This window comes from Enhydra lutris, unplaced genomic scaffold (genome assembly GCF_002288905.1).
Source record: "Enhydra lutris kenyoni isolate GAN:26980312 unplaced genomic scaffold, ASM228890v2 scaffoldscaffold11, whole genome shotgun sequence".
Taxonomy (NCBI): domain Eukaryota; kingdom Metazoa; phylum Chordata; class Mammalia; order Carnivora; family Mustelidae; genus Enhydra; species Enhydra lutris.
This window is the reverse complement of record NW_019154095.1, coordinates 7,991,649-8,013,325: the sequence shown is the minus strand read 5'-3', so window position 1 is coordinate 8,013,325 and position 21,677 is coordinate 7,991,649. Positions and strand designations below refer to the sequence as shown.

The 21,677-nt window shown below is 39.8% G+C and overlaps 1 protein-coding gene across 1 annotated transcript in view; it reads left to right on the top strand.

The window, feature by feature from the left end:
* LOC111144527 (vascular endothelial growth factor C) overlaps positions 1-21,677 on the top strand; it is a 101,828-nt gene that overhangs the window by 67,098 nt on the left and 13,053 nt on the right. The window contains exons 3-4 of the mRNA XM_022498847.1: positions 399-589; positions 14,290-14,441. Of these exons, the coding sequence (XP_022354555.1) occupies positions 399-589; positions 14,290-14,441 (343 nt within the window). The remainder of the gene's footprint in view (positions 1-398; positions 590-14,289; positions 14,442-21,677) is intronic.

Genomic DNA, 21,677 nt, shown 5'->3' with positions numbered 1-21,677 from the left:
ATGCTATAGCAAATGAGCGTGACTGTCTCTCCGCAGGTCCTGCAAACATCTGTATTATTAAATTTTCATTTTCAGAAGCAAAGAAAACCAAACATAAGTGCTACAGAAAAATTGGTGTTGTTTTAAGAAAGCATAATCCTAATTTAGCTTGTTACCGGACTACAGAAATTCGTTTTTTAAGAAAATATCCTTCGCTTCTCTGTTCAGTATTAAATAAATATTATATTGCATTCCGATCCTCAGGGCAATTTAGAATCCTGTCAACTATTTCTTTTTTTAACCTCACGTAGTAAACTTCAGTCTGAAAATCTGAGATCAAACGTGACTTCCAACTCGCTGCGGGCTCGCCCCCCTCGCTGGCTTCTGTGTAACTTACGGCCTTCCCTGTGACCCGACAGGTATTGATAATGAGTGGAGAAAAACTCAGTGCGCACCCCGTGAGGTGTGTATAGATGTGGGGAAGGAGTTTGGAGCTGCCACAAACACCTTCTTTAAACCTCCATGTGTGTCCGTCTACAGATGTGGGGGCTGCTGTAACAGCGAGGGCCTACAGTGTATGAACACCAGCACAAGCCACCTCAGCAAGACGGTAGGTGCCCTGGCCCCACGGGCCGCCCGCTCAGTCCCTGACCGTGGTGCGGGTCCCCCTGCCCTTCTGAGCGGTTTATATTGTCTTTGGGGAGTGAAGGGGACTTCTCAGTACTCTGTGGTGTTGAGGCTTTAATCTCGCCGAGAAAGTTACTCTTGCTTTATGAGCTCTGATGTCCCAGCCAAGGGAAACAAATCATCAACATACGTATGAATGTGTGTGTGTGTGTGTGTGTGTGAGAGAGAGAGAGAGATCTAAATGTTGCCATTTGGCCATTGATTACTTTTAAACAGTTAAGTCTTCTGATTCTAGAGCTTCGGCACGAATCACAAATTCAGAGCGTGCTAGGAAACACCTGTGTTCTGTGCAACCGGGGACGATACTGAAGTAAGCCAGTCCTCGGGGCGTGTCCACTGTGTCCACTTGGAAAGCCAAGAAAATATTCTGACACTGAATCTCAAGTATTTTGATTCACCCGTAAAGTCCCATCACATTGTGAAGCTTTTAGTATAATAATCAAGAAACTTATCTCGAGGTTGGGTCTGGGTCCGGGATTTGGGGCTCAGCTGCGCTACCCTGCACTGAGGTCCCCTGTGGGCGAGGAGACTGCTATCAGAAGGCACATGACGAGCTGTGATAACCACCAGGACAACCACCAAGTGTGGCTTAAAGCGCTGTGTGTCACTGGCCTCTGCACAGAGATATTTGGAGAAGCCCAGGCTGTGGGCTGAGCTGATGCAAACTTCCCGAAAGTCAAACCTGTGTTTGCCTGAAAGGCTTTTCCAATCACTTTTGAGAGTTGAAATAACATAGGTAATCTGGCTTCATTCAGAACTACACTTTGACCTTCAAAATGAAAAATAATTTTAAAAATGTGATGGTGAGGTTTGCTTGATACAATGTGGAATGACAAAAAATTAACATTTTTAGTCAAATAATGTCTATACTTGGAATATGTATCATTAAAGCTTCTCACAGAAACTTGAGCTGAGTGAAAGCTTGGATCCCATTAATAAAATCTACTCCTATTTTAATACAACTAAGTGAAAATGAAAATTAAGATTACCTGAGTTTCTTCAACTGTGCTTTCTCATCTGGTTAGAAATGTCTAAGATTTTTACTCTGATGATCATTTGGGCTCTGGTTTTGGAGACACTGTCCTAATATACAATCCAGACTGCTTTTTTGAGAAAAATATATTGTATTTCTTTGTATTGTACGTATGTGTGATGACGGAATAAGCCATTTCAGATACTAAGACTTGCAAGAGGAAACAAAAAATAAACTATAAAACTGAATTTTCTCTTCAACTTACCTGTACCTAAACTTTAAAGATTAAAAAAAAACAAAACAAAACTGAGGAGTGATGCTGTTATCATCAGAGTTAAGCACAGCCAGGAGTTTCTTTAGTCCTGATTACCTTCTACAGGCCAGCTCAATGACACAGCATTCCTTCCGACAAGCATTAGCAAGAGACACAGCATAATTCTAAATATATTTGTACATGTAGAAACAATCAGTAAACTATGTTTGTGGGTCATGGGATAACATTTCTGTGCTTGATAAAATTCTAATATTTTAATAGGATAACATATAATTGTAGAAATTGAGCATAGTGAAACTCCTTTGTCGTGTCCCCCCCACCCCGCCCTTACCCCTCCATCTTGATCAAACAATAATTAGGAATTTGTTAGCTAAGAAGCTGTAGATTTAGTGTATACTCTTCTGAATAAAATACTACTAATTTGACAGGTTTTACTGGATAATATGTGTTTATCTTAACGCTGTAGTAAAACGTGATTTTAAAAATCCTTTAATAAATGTTGGAACTTAATACTTTTAAAAAATCAAAATAAATATTTATTCCAGTAGGATAGCCTCCAAAAAACTAACATTCATTTTTTTAAAAGATGTTAATATTAAAAATGTTGCTGCTTTTATATTTAAGCCAAATTCCATAAAAGGATTTTTGGCCTTCTGAGTTTCTTGAAATGTCATTTTTTTAAAAGTTAGAGAAAATAAAAGTGAGTGAGGAAATTACATTTTCAGAATGTCTTTACTAGCATGTTTTTAAATATTTCGATTAAGCAGTATGATATGTATCCTAGGTTATATCATTATTACGGGATTTGACTTAAATCGCTATCAATTTGGTTGATACCGATTTAAGGTTCAAAGGCCTAGATATACCAGTTACATTTTCCAAAGACCAAAAGGCTATACCTTTTTTAAAAATGGGATAACAAGGGGGCACCTGGATGGCTCAGTGGGTTAAGCCTCTGCCTTCAGCCCAGGTCATGATCTCAGGGTCCTGGGATCGAGCCCCGCATCGGGCTCTCTGTTCAGTAGAGACCCCACTTCCCCCTCTCTCTGCCTGCCTCTCTGCCTACTTGTGATCTCTCTGTCAAATAAATAAATAAAATCTTAAAAAAAAAAAATGGGATAACAGGGGCCCCTGGGTGGCTCAGTGGGTTAAGCGACTGCCTTCGGCTCAGGTCATGATCCTGGAGTCCTGGGATCGAGTTCCACATCATGCCCCCTGCTCGGCAGGGAGTCTGCTTCTCCCTCTAAGCCTCCCCTTTCTCATGCTCTCTCTCTAATAAATAAAATCTTTAACAAAATAAAAATAAAAATGGGATGACATAGAATAGCCTCAAAAGACAGTTCTTGAAGAATTATTTCACCAAATAAGATGTATCTACTAAAAGCTCGTTACTTATCATTTCAAAAATGCCGTACTGGATTTGGTTGTTAGATAAAACTTTACTTTCAAAGTGCTCATATTGCAAAAGTATAAAGCTGAGCAATAAGTGTTTTAAAAGGATTTTGTTCTGTTGGAGTTAGTTTATTTTCTTGGTGAAAATCAGTTGCTAGTTGACAATATGTAAAGCTGTTTATTGCTCATTACTAATTTCTTCTGCAGATTCTTCTATTATGGCATGTTGATAGAAAAAATGTTTTAAAATGAATTTTCTTTAAAAAATACATCTTATTTTAACCTTAACATCTCATGTGTTAAGGTGTATTCCTTATTTTAATACTGGAATTACATATTTCAAAGTGCGTCTTCTTTAGATACGGATGCTCAGATGTTTTGTGCAGTAGCTGCTTAGACGAGCTTCCCGTTCCCAGCACCGCACTCAGCCCAGACAACACCCTGGCCTTGTGGTTTCCCCTCCTGACGTGTGACTTCATCACTAGTCAGAAACACAGGGGTCTTCCCTGCCGTCTCCCTTCTCTTGTCACACATCCAGCCTGTCACCAAATCAGATGTCCATCTTGTCCCCTAAGTATCTTGACTCCCCATGTCAACCACCATCACTGTAGTCCAACAGGCTTCTCATGCTTTCCAGCTAATGAAAAACCATGCCTCTCGGTGTTCCCACTTCCATTTCTCCTCGTCCCCATGCACTCCCTTAATGACCCCCAAATGTGATATTTTTAAAACACAAATCTGGTGGTGTCAGTCTCCAGCATAAAGACCCTTCAGGGATTGCCCGCTGCTGTTGAGTAAGACCTAAATCTCTATCACAGCCTTCAGTGCCTGCCTTCCTCCACAGCACCATGGGACATAACTGCCCCTTGTTCTTAACTTACGGTGCTCCCGACTGCTGTCGACTTCCTTGAGTCCCTGGGAACCAGTGTCCCCTCTAGCCCGGCGTCCTCTCTCACACTTGTCAGTCTCCCTCACCTGCCCGTCTCCTCCTTGCTGAAGTACCAGTCCTTCCGATCTGCCACATGGCTCAAGAAGTCCTTGGGGGAGAGTTTTCTGACCTCCTTGACTGTATCATGTATTTCTTTTAAAGGCTTGATAGTTTCCCATACTTTTCTCTCCTAGCACTTCCTTCATCTTATAATCCTAGTTTATAACAATATAGCCATTATTATTTGATGAATGTCCACCTCCTCTATAAAGCCAAGAACACATCTGTGTTGCTCACCAGTACCCTGAGTGTCAGGCACAGAATCGGCACACATCCCCTTTTGGAAGCACATTAAAACTGACCCTCTCACCAGAGAAAAAGAAATGAAGATATGGACACATCCGTAGTGCTTATCCCACAGTTCCCAGGAGGGGAGGTGTCCTTATCTGTCGAAACAGATTTCAAAACTACTGCCTTAAAGGCCAATAGTAATATAGTTTGTTAACTCATGTGTGTAATTTTTAAATAAACGGATCCTATTGCCTAATCAAAGTATGGGCTATAAATTTCAGAAGAGTATTTTTTAAATGTCTATTTTTGAACAAACGGAGGAGAAAATGCTCCTCTTTTTTTCCTATTCACAGCTGATATGAGAAGTCATCATTCTATTGCTCTTACTATTGTCTTAGTAAATACACACTTTACACATGTGCCAAATGACACCAGGAGTGCCTTAGGTAAAAATCTAAACTCAGAAAACAGAAAAATCATTGTTAGTAAACAAAATGAATGAACGTAGTCTTCTGTTCACCACTGGTTTCTATGGCACGACTGCGTATTTATTACCTCCAGTGCCCGGATGAGGTCCCACGTGGACTTACTGGGTGCCAGAGTGAAGGCTTTTATTCTAGGATAAGTGTGTATGCACAAGAGCACACAAGCTTCTGTCAAGCTGGAGGTGTCAGAAGGCTGTAGGCTTCAGAAAGTAGAAGCCTTCCAGGCTAAGAAGAGCTTTTAGTGCTAAATTTAAGGTATGTGTAGGTAAAATAGAATTTGGTCTGGTATCCCCAGGTAGGATATTTTTTCTAAGAGAAAACTAAGTCTATGTTGATCATATGAAATCTGTTCTCACTGAATTTCATCCTTTCACCTCCAGGCTTCCTAGAATTTAGGATGGCTTTTATAGCAGATTTATGATGTTGAAATCATTCATTTTGCCTGCTGCCTCCTGGTCATCTGCTCATGGGAAGGATAGAATTTGCCTATACAACTTCTGAGGTCTGGCTTCTCGTGGTTGGTTTGTGTTGTCATCTCTCATGGTTCCCATACTCCAGCCTGGGACTTGGCTTCCCCTCTGGTGGGTCCTGGTTCATGTGTGCCATGCTGAAGTTATGACCCGTTCCCCCAAGCCCACCGCACCCACACAGATGGACAAGCAAGTAAATAACCCTCTGCCTCTTCCGGTATTCTCTTTGTACGTGACACCACCATCTTTTTGGTTAATCACAGTTATTCTCCATTTCACTAAAAGCCCAGTCAATAATTCGAGTTAAATCTCCCTTCCAAACATGGCTAGAATCTACCCAGGGTCATCATCCTGCTGATCTCATCTGACGTCGGCCACATTCATTAGTCACCTGGGCCAGCCTCGTATCTCCCTATCTCCCTCCTAGTCATGGGCCACGTGATAGAAGTGAGTTTTTGTCTTCTAAATGAGAAGTCAGTCTCTGCTCAGGCTAGCATGTGTTCTGACTGATCTATGCAAACGCTCTAAGCTGTGACATATTTGGAACGACACTCTCCTTAAGGGGCCTTCTTTGGGTCAATGCTTCAACGTGGTCTGTGAGGCCTGCTGTGATCTGGCTGCTGCCTAAATCTGCAGTCCCAGTTGCCACTGCTTTCTCCCAAATACTACTTTCCACAAGGACCCAAATTCACCTACTCCTTAAATGTTGTCAGTACCTCCTTCCATAGGGTCACTACAATACTCTGTATTGGAACCGTCTCCTTACACAGCTTCCTGTACCCCCCTCATCAAGAATTTCTGCGGCTCTTTAGGCGTAGATATGAAGGTCACCCTCTAAGACAGCCTGCTGTGTGGTCTGCAGCATCCTTTAATGCCCATATGTCAGCATCATTACCTCATCTGTCCGACAGCTTTAGTCCCTAAGCTCCAAACTCCATGACAGTGGAGACTGATCATTACCTTCGATCACAGCACAGTTGCTGGCACATAGTAAGCATTAGGCACTAAATTCCATGAATAAAGAAAAGAGAGCAGATTTAGGGTCAAGGGGTAGAGCCATGAATGTGTTGGTTTTGAAGAATCGGAGTGATACTTGGGTAGAGATACCCGAAGAAGATTGGGCATGTGATTCTAGAGTTCTGCCACGGCGACTGGATCCACAGCTGCAGATATGAGAGGAAGCAGCATATTGATAAATGCTGTTTGAAGCCCTGGCGTCCTTGTTACTACCTAGAGAGTTCACATATCAGGAGAGAAGAGCGAAAGCCAATGCCAAGGGAAAGCCAACATTCAGTTACTGAGAGTCCCATCCATTTCTCCTTTTGATTTCTTAATATCATGCTCTTCTCCTACCTGAAGAATCCACTTTTAATGATAGAAGCGATTATTTTAATTTAAATTGAATTAAGCAAGTGGGGTGAAGCACCCACCATGTGGTGTTCATACTCTGCCATATAAAGGGTTAACGTGACGAATAGATCCTGCACTCAGCACAAAGGTTAGCAGGGAAAGGCAGTCAACATTTGTCAAGTAAATAAAAGTTGTCTAAATGTGTGAAAGAGAAATGCAGGGCTTTATGGAAATGCACATCAAGGACAGTGAGACGTGAAACTCCTGAAGGCAAGGTTTTCATGTGTGTTTAACATTTTTGCTTCTATTTCAACTTATAAAAGGTTACACCTAAGTAGTACCTTTCCTAAGTATATTTTTTATTTTATTTTCAATATACTATAAAGGGGAGCATGGGAGGATCTGTTTCAAACATAAAGGGAAAGTTCCTTATTGCTGTATTTTCTGTAGGGGAAAAAAAAGAATTTCTGTCTTGTTAAAGGAGTTCCAGACATATCCTTTAGCAAAAAAAGTCGCCAACTAGAATCATATAAATTTTAAGGACAATGTACCTTAAGTATTTTTAAACCCAAGTTTTTTATAAAAACTTCCTAGAATTTGTTTTATGGGGCTCAGTGAAGGGCAGGTTAGCAGAATGTGTGAGGAAGCCAGCCATTAGTTAAAAAGTGAAACCATATGCATGAAGCATTCCAGAACGAACTAGAAGGTCACAACTGCTTCAAAGTCCCCCAGCTATCTGCTTCTGAGAAGTACATTGGGTGTCTTTTTGACCTCTTTCATAAACATATGCTTTCAGTCTATTTTCTTATGAGAAATTGTATATTTAAGAGATACAACCGAAAAGGAGAAAGTGAATTTGCAGAAGATAAATTATTTGATGACTCAAATAGAGAAGCAGAAGAAAGTCATCTGCTTTTGAGCCAAACATTTGGATTAAAACGTTATTTAAATGTTAGTATTTACCTTACATAGTTTTTTGGGAGATAGGAATGAGAAAGAAAAACTACCAGACCCAATGGGGCTTCCTTGGAAATCTTGGAGTTGGAGCTAAAGAAACCTCAGCGTCTTTGCTGGGTTCAATGAGTGCCTGTGGAAGGAGCCAGCGCAGTGAGGGAGCTGGTTCTCCCCTAGTTCCTTCTCAGGGACCTGCACAGCAGGATTTAAAATTCTGTGTTGCCATTCTAAAAAAACAGCAAGCTAATCTATTTTGTATTGTTTTATAAAGAAATAATATAAGCATATATATTAGCAAAAACATCCCAGATTATATCTGAGTTGAGCTGAGTGCTTCACAAAAAATTTTTTTTTACCAAAACATATTTAAACCTAAGTAAAATGTGCAACTAGGGAACACAACCCAGAGATACTGTTTTACAGAGCAGCAGTCTGAAAGATTGCATTCAGATGTATTCAACAAGTGGAATGTGATTTGTTTGGAATCTTTAGCTAATTAATATCTGGCAGGCACAGTTGTTGGAAATCAGGTTTTATCCAGATGTGGGGGAGAAGCTCTATACCAATACGAGTTATCGGGCGTTTAAGAGTAACATTTGCCTTAAGAGAAAAAGATGAGTCCGTTAAAAATACCCTTTCTCCCAGCTTAAGGTATTGATCCTGTGTACAGATTTTATCCAGAATTTCTAAAACTCCTGAATGGGGGTTTTTAATTGCAGCACTGTATCTGCATTTTATGTGTAATAATACATAAAAATTAACTCAATACAAACATGAATCCGTTAGCATCTGCTGTCCTACGTTCTTCCCAGACCCACTTTCAGTTCTGTAGGTCCTAGAGGGTGGGCCGTGTGGTTCGGATGCTCCCTTGAAAAGCTGGCAGTGGACCCTCAGTTTTCACCTTTGCCCATTTTTAGGGATTATTTCTTTAAATGCCATGTAGTCTCTCTCTCTTATTTTACAGTTATTACCATAGTGTTCAGGAGCTACACGTTGATACTTCATTAATGGACTCAGGGCTGGAATATTTAAATTAAAAATAGCAATGAGATATGCTATAAAGAGAAACTGGCTATGTTTGGGGGTATTAAAAAAAGATGTAAAGGGGGGGCGGGGTTTTTTTGTTGGTTTTTGTTTGTTTTTTTTTTTTTTTCCTTTTTTTGGTTTGGTATTTGTTCCCACATACACATTCCAAAGGAATAATCCAGGATCTTGTCAGTAAGGAAGTTCTACACCTTTCTCTTGAATAGCCTGCAAGATAAGTAGAAGTAGGGATTGTTGCTTTGCCTTTGCGACTGTTGCTATGCTGGCGTGAACAATTCTATTGTTTCCAAACGTGGTTTTATTGAAGTCCATTTTTGTTGGTGAGAATTGGCTATCAGATATTCTTATTAAGGAATTCCACTAGATAACGAACAACTGGGAACCTCTCATTTGGAAATGTTTGGTGTTTTCTCCTGTCTATGGAGGTTTTACAGAATACACAGATTTTCCCCCCCCCCAATTTCCAGGCTTATTTAAATGCCATCTTTATATAAACCTTTTGATCTTCAAAACCAGCAACTGCTTTAACAGGCATAAGCAAAACATATACCATCAGTCTCCATTATGAATTTTATTACTACTTAGATCCTAAATTAGGTACAAGCTATTATCATGTAGTGTTCAAGAACAGTTCACTTTATAGCCTGAAACTGTCTTAGGAAAATCATCATGTTCAAAATATCAAAGTATAAATGTCATCATCCTCAGTTAGTACTGGCTGAGTACACATATAGACAAGGAATGATTAGCTCACACTGAATATAATACATAAACTTTGCACTCTATGAGCTTAAATCCAAAATAGAAAATACTAGTGTGCACCCATTAAGGCACAAAACAGCCTAGTGTAAGCATTCTTGTTTTATAAAAATTTAAAGAATTTATTTATTGTTTCAACAGTGGTGTGCATGGGTAGACCTTGACTCTTTTGAGAGAAAATTATTGTTATTTACTGTGTTGGTTTAGATCTTTCTATAATGGCAAGCATGGATTTCATGAGGGTTAAAATGCAGGTTCTTGCTAATAGCATTTGTGATAAAACTATTTGATATTTCAAAATTCTAACCTAGTAAATTTTTATATATATATGTATATATTATGTGGATATATATGTATATGTAGTATAATCCGTATGTGCATATATATATGAGAGAGAAGGGAGGAAAGAGAGAGCAGCATGTGGCAAGGGTTATGCATTGATGGCTCTTGAGAAGCTAGCAGGGCGCTTGGCTAGTTAGTGAATCAATAGTTTCTGAAAACCAAAGAAGGTAAAATTCTAAACAAAAACACTGTAATTCCTCAAAGATTCAACTCAGTTTTGAAGGAGAATCATCATCCAAAGAAGACCACTATGAAATCACACCGTTACTATCCCTCTTTTATAGGTAACAAAACTGAGGCAAAGGCAAATTAGAGAATTCTTCCCAGTCGCAGAAGCTGGAAGGGGCAGGTGCAGACGCACGTGCCCAGACTCTGCTCTTGGTTCCTCCTCTCTCTCTAGTAAAGGAGCGAAGTCGCTGGATATTTGCAAAGTACATTTACTTGCAGGCGACATCTTGTGAGTTTATATGGTGATTCAAATTATTAATATTTTTTAGTTCAAAAAAAGTTACATTTTCTAAGCATACACTATCTGATTAGGGAAAAGGGCCTGTGGACATTTTTAGTAATTTAGGGATTCAATATTGCTATTCAAAATTCACAAACTGATCTGTAAGGGAGAAGATGGAATTTATCATACTTATTGAAAAGGAAGTAGAAACCTTATAATCCTTTTAAGTGGGAGAAGTCCACCAATATACACACTTAAGACCAGTGCAGACAGAAATTGGAAAATGAAAGATACCTCTTCAATATATGACAAGGCATGATATGTACAATTGTGACTTAATGCACACATACACGGCATGCTCTCATCCTGAAGGTCATAGAGGAGGAAAGGTTAATTATCAAGAACCTTTCTACTTTTAATATTGGTCAAGGCATCTTTCTCCGGACTCTTGAATTTTGTCCACACTGACAGTTAAGTAGAGAATTAAAGAAACTAGGTAGAACATTCAGGTAAAAATTTTGGAGGTGGAAGATACGTATTTCAAGAGAAGGAAAGTCTTGATTTTTTTTTTACTTTAAATATTCAGAATATTTATTCCTTTTGAAGAAATTAACTGAATTTAACCGGTCAGTTGTTTACTTAGACTCAAAGAAGAGAAAAAACATCAGTAGTTAAAATTTGGGGTTTTTATTTATTTAACTGTAAGTAATTTTTTTCTCAGATTGTACTGTAGTTTATTTTTTTAAGATTTTATTTCTTTGAGACAGAGAGCACAAGCAGGGCGAGGGGCACAGAGGGAGGGAGTAGCAGGCTCCCCACTGAGCAGGGAGCCAGTTGTGGGACCCCAGGATCATGACCTGAGTGAAAGGCATATGATTAACCCACTAAGCCACCCAGACTCCCCTGTACTGTAGTTCTAATGCTTATGAATGTGATCAAATTAGTTGACTGTGATTGTGATTGTGATTGTGTAGACTGATCTAGTGATGTCTTTTTTTTAGCACCTCTTTACCTGCCCCTTTACGCCTTTATGCCTTTAGTCCGTGTGTTCATGGACCACAACTCTCTTCTACCCCTTGAAAGTTTAGTACCAGGCTTATTTTCAGGAAGATGCTTTCCTGATGTGCATTTAAGTGTTCTGATCTCACTAGAACATTTTTCGAAGCCCCAGTTCCTGAGTCTACACTTGGTACTCACAGGCAGGTCCTGGTTGTAGACATTATCCCCCAGCGTCCCCCACCCCCAGCGAGGGCTGAAGGCTGTCCGTGCTTGCTGTGATCTCTCTGCCCTTAGGAGAAAGTGCCAGAACGGAGTCTGGGATGCAGCAGTCCAGGAGGAAAGGTGCAGGGGAGGTGCTGTGAGGCACAGGGTTGGGGAATACCAGGCATGCTTCTACAACAGAAGCCCCTTACCCCTCACACTCAGGCTCTCTTCTGCCTCCTGTCACTTCAGACGGTGCCATCCTGCAGTGATAACTGGCCTCCCATCCTCCAGGCAAAACTCCCCCTATCTGACCTGAGCTATGTAAGTGCGTTCCCTCTGGTCACTGGAGGGCTCTCTCCTCTCCAGCCCCACCCTGCCCACTGCTCCTATCCCATAGCCCAGCCCACCAGAGTCCTTGGAGCTGCTTCTGGTACCATTTGTTTTCACTCCATCCCTACACTTACTTCCATTGCCCCGAGACATCAGATCCTGTGACCACAGACACCTTTGTGAAGCTCTCCTCTCTGCCTTTGGCTTCCCTTGGCTTAGCAGGAACCCCCTCCTGGCTCTCCCATCTTCATGTCTTCCTTCTTCCCAGACATATTTACTACTTCATTTGCCTTTTTTCATCCTTTAAGTGCACCTGTTCCCCAGGTTTCTATTATTAGACATTTCCACCTTCCAGTCATGATCTTACCAAGTAATCTCATCAGTGTCTAAGACTTCGACTGCGACTTTAACGTTGTTGGCTTTTAAATGGCTCTCCTAAGCTCTGACACAAATCTAACGGCCTACTAGACATAAATTCTTAAGATTTTATGAGCAGACCTGTACATCTTCCTACCATTTCTACTATTACAGGGTTTAAATAATGTATAAACTTTAGACATATAAAAGTTAAATAAGCAATTTATTAAACACTGCTTATTTTTGGAATAACTTTACATTTCTTCTGTTGCACTGGTTCTTAACATAGGGTCCAGAAATGTTCTAAGAAGTAGATAAACTTTAGTGTATTTAGACACTGCACAATTCTCTCAAAATAGTTTTACCTAGTGCAAAGGACTTCTGCCGGTGACAGCTCATCTAATAAAAGGTTTCTCCCAAACTGCATAAACAAATGCCTTCTAGGGAAGAAACTGGTCAGCGTCATAATACTGGGATATGTTGAGGTTATATGCTGGGATTATCTACGTAGCACGGACAGTATTCTGGAGGACATCTAGAATCTTGAGACAATATTCAAATAATAACACATCTATATGGCAATCAGGATGCATATCACATTCATATACATTAGTTTATGTAATTTTTCTAACAGTCCCATGAACAATGGGTCAAATGTTTCCTCGGTTTACCGATTTTTAAAGAAATATACAGCTTAGATAAGTTAAATGACTTTTCCAAGTTCATACAACATACAAGTGTGTTTGCTCTTAAAAAATGCCCCATTGGGGTATAACCCTGGGCTCGTTCCACCTAAGGCACCTGTGCTTAGAAAGTAGCTGAATTTTTCAGTGACTATAGAATGAACACATTTCAAATGAAGAAAATGTGCAGTTTATAATTTAGCTATCTCTGTGTTTCATTCTTCAAAATTCATTTCCATGAATCTCCCTGTAGGACTAAGTTGGGAACTAATACAATTCCCTAAAGATTTTCAGTGATCTTTAAATGTTGGCCTGAAAGTATATTGACCGGCCGAATCACAAAGCTCTGGAGTTTGTCACCATTTTTAGCGTGGCTCGTATTGCTGAAAAGGCACCAAATAATACCAAAGTAGTTTAGCTACAGTGACAGGACTACAGACTGATCTTACCAAGCAAGTAATGGCCAAGATTTAACTTTCACCATCATTACTAGTAATTCAGATTTTAAGAAACCTGGGAATTTAAATCCACTTAGTTTTACTTAATCACTAATTCGTTTGTATATTCCATTTAAAACATTAATTTTGGAGAAGGAACAAGAGAATTAGAGTTCCCCATAGACAAAGCATTCAGAATGAGACTTTAAATTTTGAGACTCTAGCCCACAATTGTGTATCATGTCCCACCTTATTTTAAGATTATTACTTTCATAACACCTTTGCCAAAATAGCAGGAACAAACATTTAAGTGATGAATGTGTTTCTTTTTCTTTTGAACATAATGAATGGATAAGATATATTGGACAAATGTAAAACTACTTTGAGGTAGAAATTTAATTTGGAATGAAAACTGATTTTACATCTCTGTATTTTGTGTCTCTGTATTCAGTTTACATAGAACAGGACTTCACCAAACATTTCTAGGTTGTGTGGCCAATAGCTTTGTACTCTTCTTTCGAGAAGATATTTATATCTGTGCCACTTTGTAACAACCCCTGGAGCAGTCTGGGACTCTGGAAAGATTCTTTTTCCCTGAACACGGTGGTCTGTCGCATCTCTGCTCCGTGGTCGTTAGCTGGTTATCAAAATTCTAATATGCTTTATCATAGTGACATGAGATAAGTAAACGGACTGTTTATTATTCTGATAAAGGATACTGATTAGAAGCAAAACAGTTTCTACAGTGTGATCATGAAAGCCTTCTGCATCCTGCATGCAGAATGAGCACTATGTTATCAGAAAGAGATAATCTCACTCTTTGGGGACTCCAACATTGACCATAAAGGTATTTTTTTAGCATCTATATAATTTTTTCTTCTTTTTGTCCCTTCTTTGTAGTTGTTTGAAATCACAGTGCCTCTCTCTCAAGGCCCCAAACCAGTAACAATCAGTTTTGCCAATCATACTTCCTGCCGCTGCATGTCTAAACTGGATGTTTACAGACAAGTTCATTCCATTATTAGACGTTCCCTGCCAGCAACACTACCGCAGTGAGTATGAATTAAAGCTTTTGTTTTCTGCGTCCTCTGCTAAAAGTATTCTCAAGTAAATACAGTTTATTACAAGAATTCTTGTGAAATTTGCTATAATATACTTTGCATCAGATATAAAAGATGAATTTGGTACTGCAGCACAAAAGTAAAATTTAACTGAAACAGGGAAGTCTTTTTAATAGAGTGTTCACAACATAAAAGAAGTTATTTCTATGAGATGATACAGATTCCTCTACTCTTCGTCACCCATGCAACCAAGTGTGCAAACTCACAATTGATGTGAAAGCTAAAGCCATTTAAGCCTCGGTAAGATTTTTGATCCAAAACAAAAAATATTTTTTAAAAATTATTTTACATCTATTAGCATCCAGTTGCCTTTCTTCAATCTCGATGTTGTTTTCCTCTATTCATATTTTTTATTTCAGCAAGCATTGAATACTGAAACACTAAGGTACTTGAAAGAATTTTCTCTTACTATTACTTCAAATTAACATTCAAAGTAACATTTGCTATTCAAATTCCTTTCTCAGCATATTTTTTTAGCCTGGTAAAGGGCAGCAGATACTGTGCTTGGTCACACAGAAGGACCTGCCTAGAGCATTGAGTGTTGACTCTGTGAAGAGTTTATAATGACTCGTTATGCATTGTCATTAAAAATCGAGGAACTTTCTGCTTTCTGCCCCAACGTGAAGCTGCAGCTCTTTGGTTTTCAGGATGTCCAATGCATGTGGATAAAACTTACCGAACTTTGACATTTGTAACAAAATTTTAAATAAATCGGTGTGCAAACATATATATTACCAAAACAAACCAACCAACCTATTTAAACCTTGCATTTAGGGGACTTGACAATAAATGTGATAATGCTAGTAGTTTTCCCCAGGGTTGTTGCTTTACTTAGTGCGGCAGATTGGAGCCTCATCTTTCCAGAGACACACAAAAACTATGGCTAGCCTAACTGGAGTGAAGTCTGTCCTTCCCATGGGAACACAGAGGCCTTACTGGCATCTGTGCGTAAACTGAGGCCACTGCTTGGGGCACAGTACCCACAGTACCCCAAAGTTGTATGTGCAGGTTTACTCACTCAGCTCAGACATGTGTCCCCAGCTCCCGTGGCCACGCATCCCTTCTGAGGGCTTCAGCCATTATCCCCATGCTGTTCCCAAAGTTAGGTTTCAGATGGACTTAAAATATTACATTGCAATCTCTTATATTGCTGTGTTTATAACTATATTGGATAGAACAGATACAAACATCAAAGCTTTATTCTGTTTACTTCTACATTATTCATACACTTTTCTCTCATATTCTTGGAGACCTCGAATGACACGGTTGTCATTAATTGCTTTTTTTCCTGATGTCACACACCAGTACTGTTGATTTGGGAGGTGGTGTGGGGGCGGAGAGAGATGGGCTCCAGCCTGTGCCTGTATCTCATTTCCACCCCTGGCATCCTCATCTGCTCTGTTCTGCATGTATGCCTGGTCTCATGCCAGGGTGTCCAGACCGGTTCCCTTGTGTTGGATCTCTCCCCAGCCGCTGCATAATGTCACCCCTGAGCTTTCAAAGCCACCATGCCATTCATCTGACCAGAAACTGCCAGTGGCTTTCAGCGACCCAAAGGAATTGAGCACAAATGTCTCACCTCCTTGTCCCATGACCAGCCTTCCTTTCTTGTTTTACATCTCATTTCTCACCGAATCTGGGTTCACAAAGTCTCATTCCCTAAACACCAAGCTCATTGCCCACAGCGCATCTTCTTTCTCTTCTGACCCTGGCATAAAGTAAATGCCCTTTGTCATCTGCCTTCCCAAAGCCGCCTCCATCTCTCAGAGTTCAGGTAAAGGTCTCTGTCCTGCGTTGTCATGTCCAAATACCACTGCCATCTCCACTTCTTGAATGCCCAGAGCAATCCTGTGTGTGCTTTCTCCTTGCGCGGGTTTGTGGGGGTGTGTAGACGGGCACGTGCGCCTGGACTGCAAGCACCTGAGGTACAGGCAGGCTTACAACCACCACAGCTAATCACGCTATGAAGTGCCTGAGCCATTTCTCTGCTTTCAGCCCTTTACCTCCGCGTTTCAGCTCACCCTCCCCCAAGACCCCTGGGCAGCTGCTCGCAGGATTCCCTTATTTTATACCTGACAAGTCCTCACGCTTCAGAGCCGGGGGCTAAACAGTAACTCTGCTGACGACCCACGCTCGCTACATGAAGTGACTTGGTCATCTGCAGTGTTGTGTAGCAATTGCGTGTTTGCCCAGATTTTCATCCTTACTTATCCCTGTAGCTACTACACCGTCAATGGCAAGAACAGACAAAATGAGTAAAAAGAGCCTGTGCCTTCCAGTGAGCCGGGTCTGAGCCCGAATTCCGGTTGGCTACTCAGTCACTTTTTAAGGCTGGGGGTTTTATGTGTGTGAACCGCAGTTTGCTTGCATGTAAAAGCACAAAGATGTGCAGAGGAACGAATGGAGTACCGCACGCGTGTGTGGTGGGTAGCTCAGAGCCTGGCGTCTGAGAGAGAGCGTGAAGGGCGGATTTATTATTACCATTACGGTTCATATCCGATGCACACATCTGTGTTTTTCAGTGTTTTTTTTACCGCCATCTACAATGAGAAATGCAATATCTATGTTTATATGATATGCATATAGCGTACATAGTGCATAGATTTAAAGGAAATAACTGTGTAACTTTACATGTAGTTATAATCATATAGAATTGTAAAAGTAAAACAGAAAGTCATTTTAAAACACTTTCCTTGATTGTAGTGCTACCCAACCCTTTTTTCATTATCACCTCCAAACTATTCTTTTATAGACCTTTTCTCTAATCGCCTCACTCATAAAATTGTAATACCATAGACCTATTCATATCTCTTTATGTGTCATGTGTATATTTGGGCTTTATATATAAAAAAGGTAATGTAATGTAGGCCTAAAAGTGACAAAAAAATTTTATAGTTAAAAGTTAAACTGAAAATGTAAAAGCTATGGGACACCTGGGTGGCTCAGTTGTTATGCGTCTGTCTTCTGCTCAGGTCATGATCCTGGAGTCCAGGGATCTAGTCCCATGTCAGGCTCCCTGCTCAGCTGGGAGCCTGCTTCTCCTGCTGACCCTCCTCCTTCTTGTGCTCTCTCTCAAATAAATAAATAAAATCTTTAAAAAAAAAAAAAGAAATTAAAAAGCTATTAACATTGAACATAATTTTAGAACTACAATTTCTGCTGAGAAACATTTAAGCTAACTTATTTAGTAGTAATATATGAAATTCCATGGGGAAAGTACCAATTGATATAAATAACAAATAGTACAAACATTTTTTAAGGAAAACATAACAGTTATTTTTCCAAGAAGAGGAAGATAAGTTTTTAAATAATTTCTTTTAAATAGTTTCAGATTTCTTAGAGAATGTAATTTTGCTTCATATGAGAAAACAACTTGTAACTTCTGTAGCTGCTAGACATCCAGTGTCACCCCTTCTTTCTTCTCAGCCTGTGATATACCATGACTTGAATAAATTCTGTGGAATTAAGTAATAAAATGTAAATTCTCTCTACTTAATTTCCAAAGCTCGCATCACTACCAAAGCATCAGAGACAGAGTGTAAGCAGCAGCCACCAGGCAGCCACCAGGCACACACAAGCACCTGTCACTCTGTGATTTTTTTATTATTATTATTATGGGCAGAAGACATAAACAAACACTTCTCCAAAGAAGACGTACAGATGGCTAACAGACACATGAAACAGTGTCACTCAATGATTTTGATACTGAGCACTTGGTCCAGAGAAAGTCCTTCAGTGACAGCCCTCTCTTCACTATAATTTTATTTGTTTAAAAGATTTTTTTTATTTATTTAAGAGAGAAGGAGAATGAGAAGGGGGCAGGGCCCAGGAAGAAACAGACTCCCCGCTGAGCAGGAAACCCGATGCACGGCTCCATCCTAGAACCCTGGAATCAGACCTGAGCTGAAGGCAGAAGCTTAAGTGACTGAGCCACTCAGGCGCCCCTTCAGGATAATTTTAAAGCCCTTATCTTGCATACTCTTTGCATATCTTCAGGGCCAGTGCTGCTCACATGACAGCCCATAAAACCCAGTAAAAATTAAATACTGATTCAGAAGTTTTTGTTGGGTTTTGGAGAGCCAAAAACCAATGTAAGATTCAAGATTCCTCCTCCTCAATACCCAGTTTTTACTCCCTTACAGTGACATTGCCTTCATTGTGAATGTCTGCCTTACTGCGATGCACTTAGATAATTTCTCTTCTCTTCTATTTCTCTTTCTTTGAATGTTGGTCTCTACTCACTATGAATTTTGACCCACAATTTAATTAAAAACTACTATAATGGCAATTTTTATAAAATGAATATATAGCTATGTTATAAAACCATTTGTTAAAAATTAATAGGAATGGCTGCCACAATGGCCAAAATTAAGAAATGACAAAACCAAGTGCTGGAGAGGCTGTCGGATGCTCACGTATCACTGAAGGACATGTGAAATGGTATAACCACTTTGCAAAAACATCTTGGTAGATTCTTATGAACTTGAAGATACACTTACAAATATAATCCATAAATTGCCTCCTAGGTATTTACCCAAGATAAATAAAAACATATTTCCACACAACAACTTGCACACCAATGTTCACATAAGCTTCGTTAGCCAACAAATCAGCAACCCAAGTGGCCGTCAAAGGGGAGCGCGTAAGCAAACTGCACTGTGTCCGTACAGTGGAGCATTACTGAGTGATATAAACAGAACGAACTGTTGATGTGCACGACATGAACGGATCTCAGAACATTAAGCTGAGTGACACAAGCTGAACTAAAAAATACATGTTATATGACTCAATTTATAAGAACTCTAAAAAAGACAAATATAATTTAGATTGAGAGAAAGCATTTCAGTAGTTGCCTGAAGATACAGGTGGTAGGGATTGACTGGAAGGGACCAAGGGAACATGTGCAGTAATAAAAAATGTTCTGTATTTTGATTGTGATAATAGTTACATGGGTGCATAAATTTGGCGGGGGGGAGTGAATTTAAAATAGGAGCATTTTATCCTATGCAAATTATTTGTAAAAAAAATTGATTTTTGAAAAGGCAAGAGAAACAGATCCTTTTACTAACTATAGATTTGAAATTCATTTAGGTTTAAAATGGTAGTTTGCTTAAAATCTTTATGGTAATTAAGTCAAACCTCTTAAGATTCTCATGATTCCTTAGCGGAGAGAGCCTCCCCACCCTCCTTCATATGGAGTTTGAAATTTCCTAGCCGTGGCCACAGCTCTTCCCCAACCCCATGCTCTCAGGAGCCACCACCACAATGAAAACGAGGCATTCCTTTCTCATGGCGTCATATGCCCATTATTATGGGATTAAATAGGTAGTGGACCATTTTGTTTCACATTATTCATGAAGAAATATAATTCAGTCACTAAATGAATCATTCATAAAATGAGTGATTCATAAAATAATTGAGTCTTTAAAATGGGCCAAGAATGCTGCAAGGTAGTATGAGAGAGGACAAGCATGAGCCTGCCTGCTCCTGGCCTCATAGCACTCACAGTCAAGGAGGTAGGACCCATGTTCTAGCTGGATTAGTAGTAGCAGTAGTAGCTCACTAGACATCACTCTGCACAAGTATCTGCCCACATCATATTCATACAAGCCCCACAAGGAGGCCACACCAGTGATTCACGCCCCAGAGCACAGGGACGAAGGGTGTGCACCCTGCCCACAGCTTCCTGGTTAGGAAATTCATTTTCTGCTTGGGGTTTCACTAACTTCTATAAACCTTTTGCTACTCATTTTCCTCAGCTACAAAACGTAAATCAAAAATGTTATTAACAATGCAGTGTAAACTTCATAACCTAATCCTCGTGACCAACCTATCCAATGACACTATGCTATATTACATACCCATCTGATATTGTGTGATGATGTAATAGAATAAGAGCAATAATGAGAACGATGAGGACAACACCTCACACATTGGGACGCAGCGATGTTTATAATCAGTAATCCCTTCTCAACGTTAGCACAGGGCCTAATGCCTGGCAGTGAACATTCAGTAAATGTCGGTTGCTATTTTTACAGACATTTTACAAATGAGAAAATTGAGCACTGGAAATGTTAATTAGCACATACAAACCTAACAGCTAAGAAAAGTGCTAGAAAAAAATAAAAATTCAAGTCTTATAGCTCTTAAACCCATGCTCCCCCCAGTATCTTACAGAATTTCTAGTATTTACAAAAAAAAAAAAAAAGAAAGAAAGAAAGAAGAAAACTTTTCAAGGCTCAATATCAGCAGAGCCAAAATAATCAGAAATTCCAGAGGTGGAAGAGATTATCTTGAGAAGTGGTTAGACAGCAATATTCATATTGATGTACTCACAGATTATTCTCTTTCCTTCCAATTATTTCCTCTTATATTTTCCATCAGCTTGAACACCGTGGAGTCCCATGAGCCCTTACATGGAAGGTCTCTTTCTATGGAGGGAATCATTTGTGATTAAGAAGGGATGCCCTAGATTTTGTTAGTTGGTAAAAGTAGTATTTATTCATTCATTCATGAGAAATTTATGTTGAGCCTGACATGTGCCACACCACCCTAAGAGATGTGGGATATTAAAAACTGGATAATATGCTTCCTTAACTAAAACAGCTCATGTGCCAGAGTACAAACACAAATAGATCTAGTATAGTAAGTACATAAAACACAATGCTGTGCTTTATTGAGTCATTCATCAAACAGTCACTGTGTGTCTGTGTGGTGCAGCTACTATGCCAGGCTGTAGAGAACAGTAGACAGGATCACTCCTCTAGAAAAATCCCATAAGCGAGTCAGACGTGCAAACAAGGGACTGGAGTTAGTGTGGCAGAGGAAGTGTGTATGCAGGACGCATGCCTGCCATCACCCTGGAGATGGAGAGGACCAGCCTGGGTCTGCAGAAGTCCACAGGATTGCACCCGCCATGCCAAGGATGGACTTTTTCTTCAAGTCTCTCAAGAACCATTAGAAGATACATGTCGGACCTGTCATGTTTACATTGTATATTCTAGAAAGAACATCCTGAAAGCTGTGTAGTAGATGGGTTGGAGGAGCAAACCAGGAGATAGAAAAATGGAAGCAGCTTACGAAATAATCTGATACAGAAATAAGAACGGTGGGACCCACGGTGGTGGAAATGGGGATGGAGGAAAAAATAGGTGGGAAGACATTTTT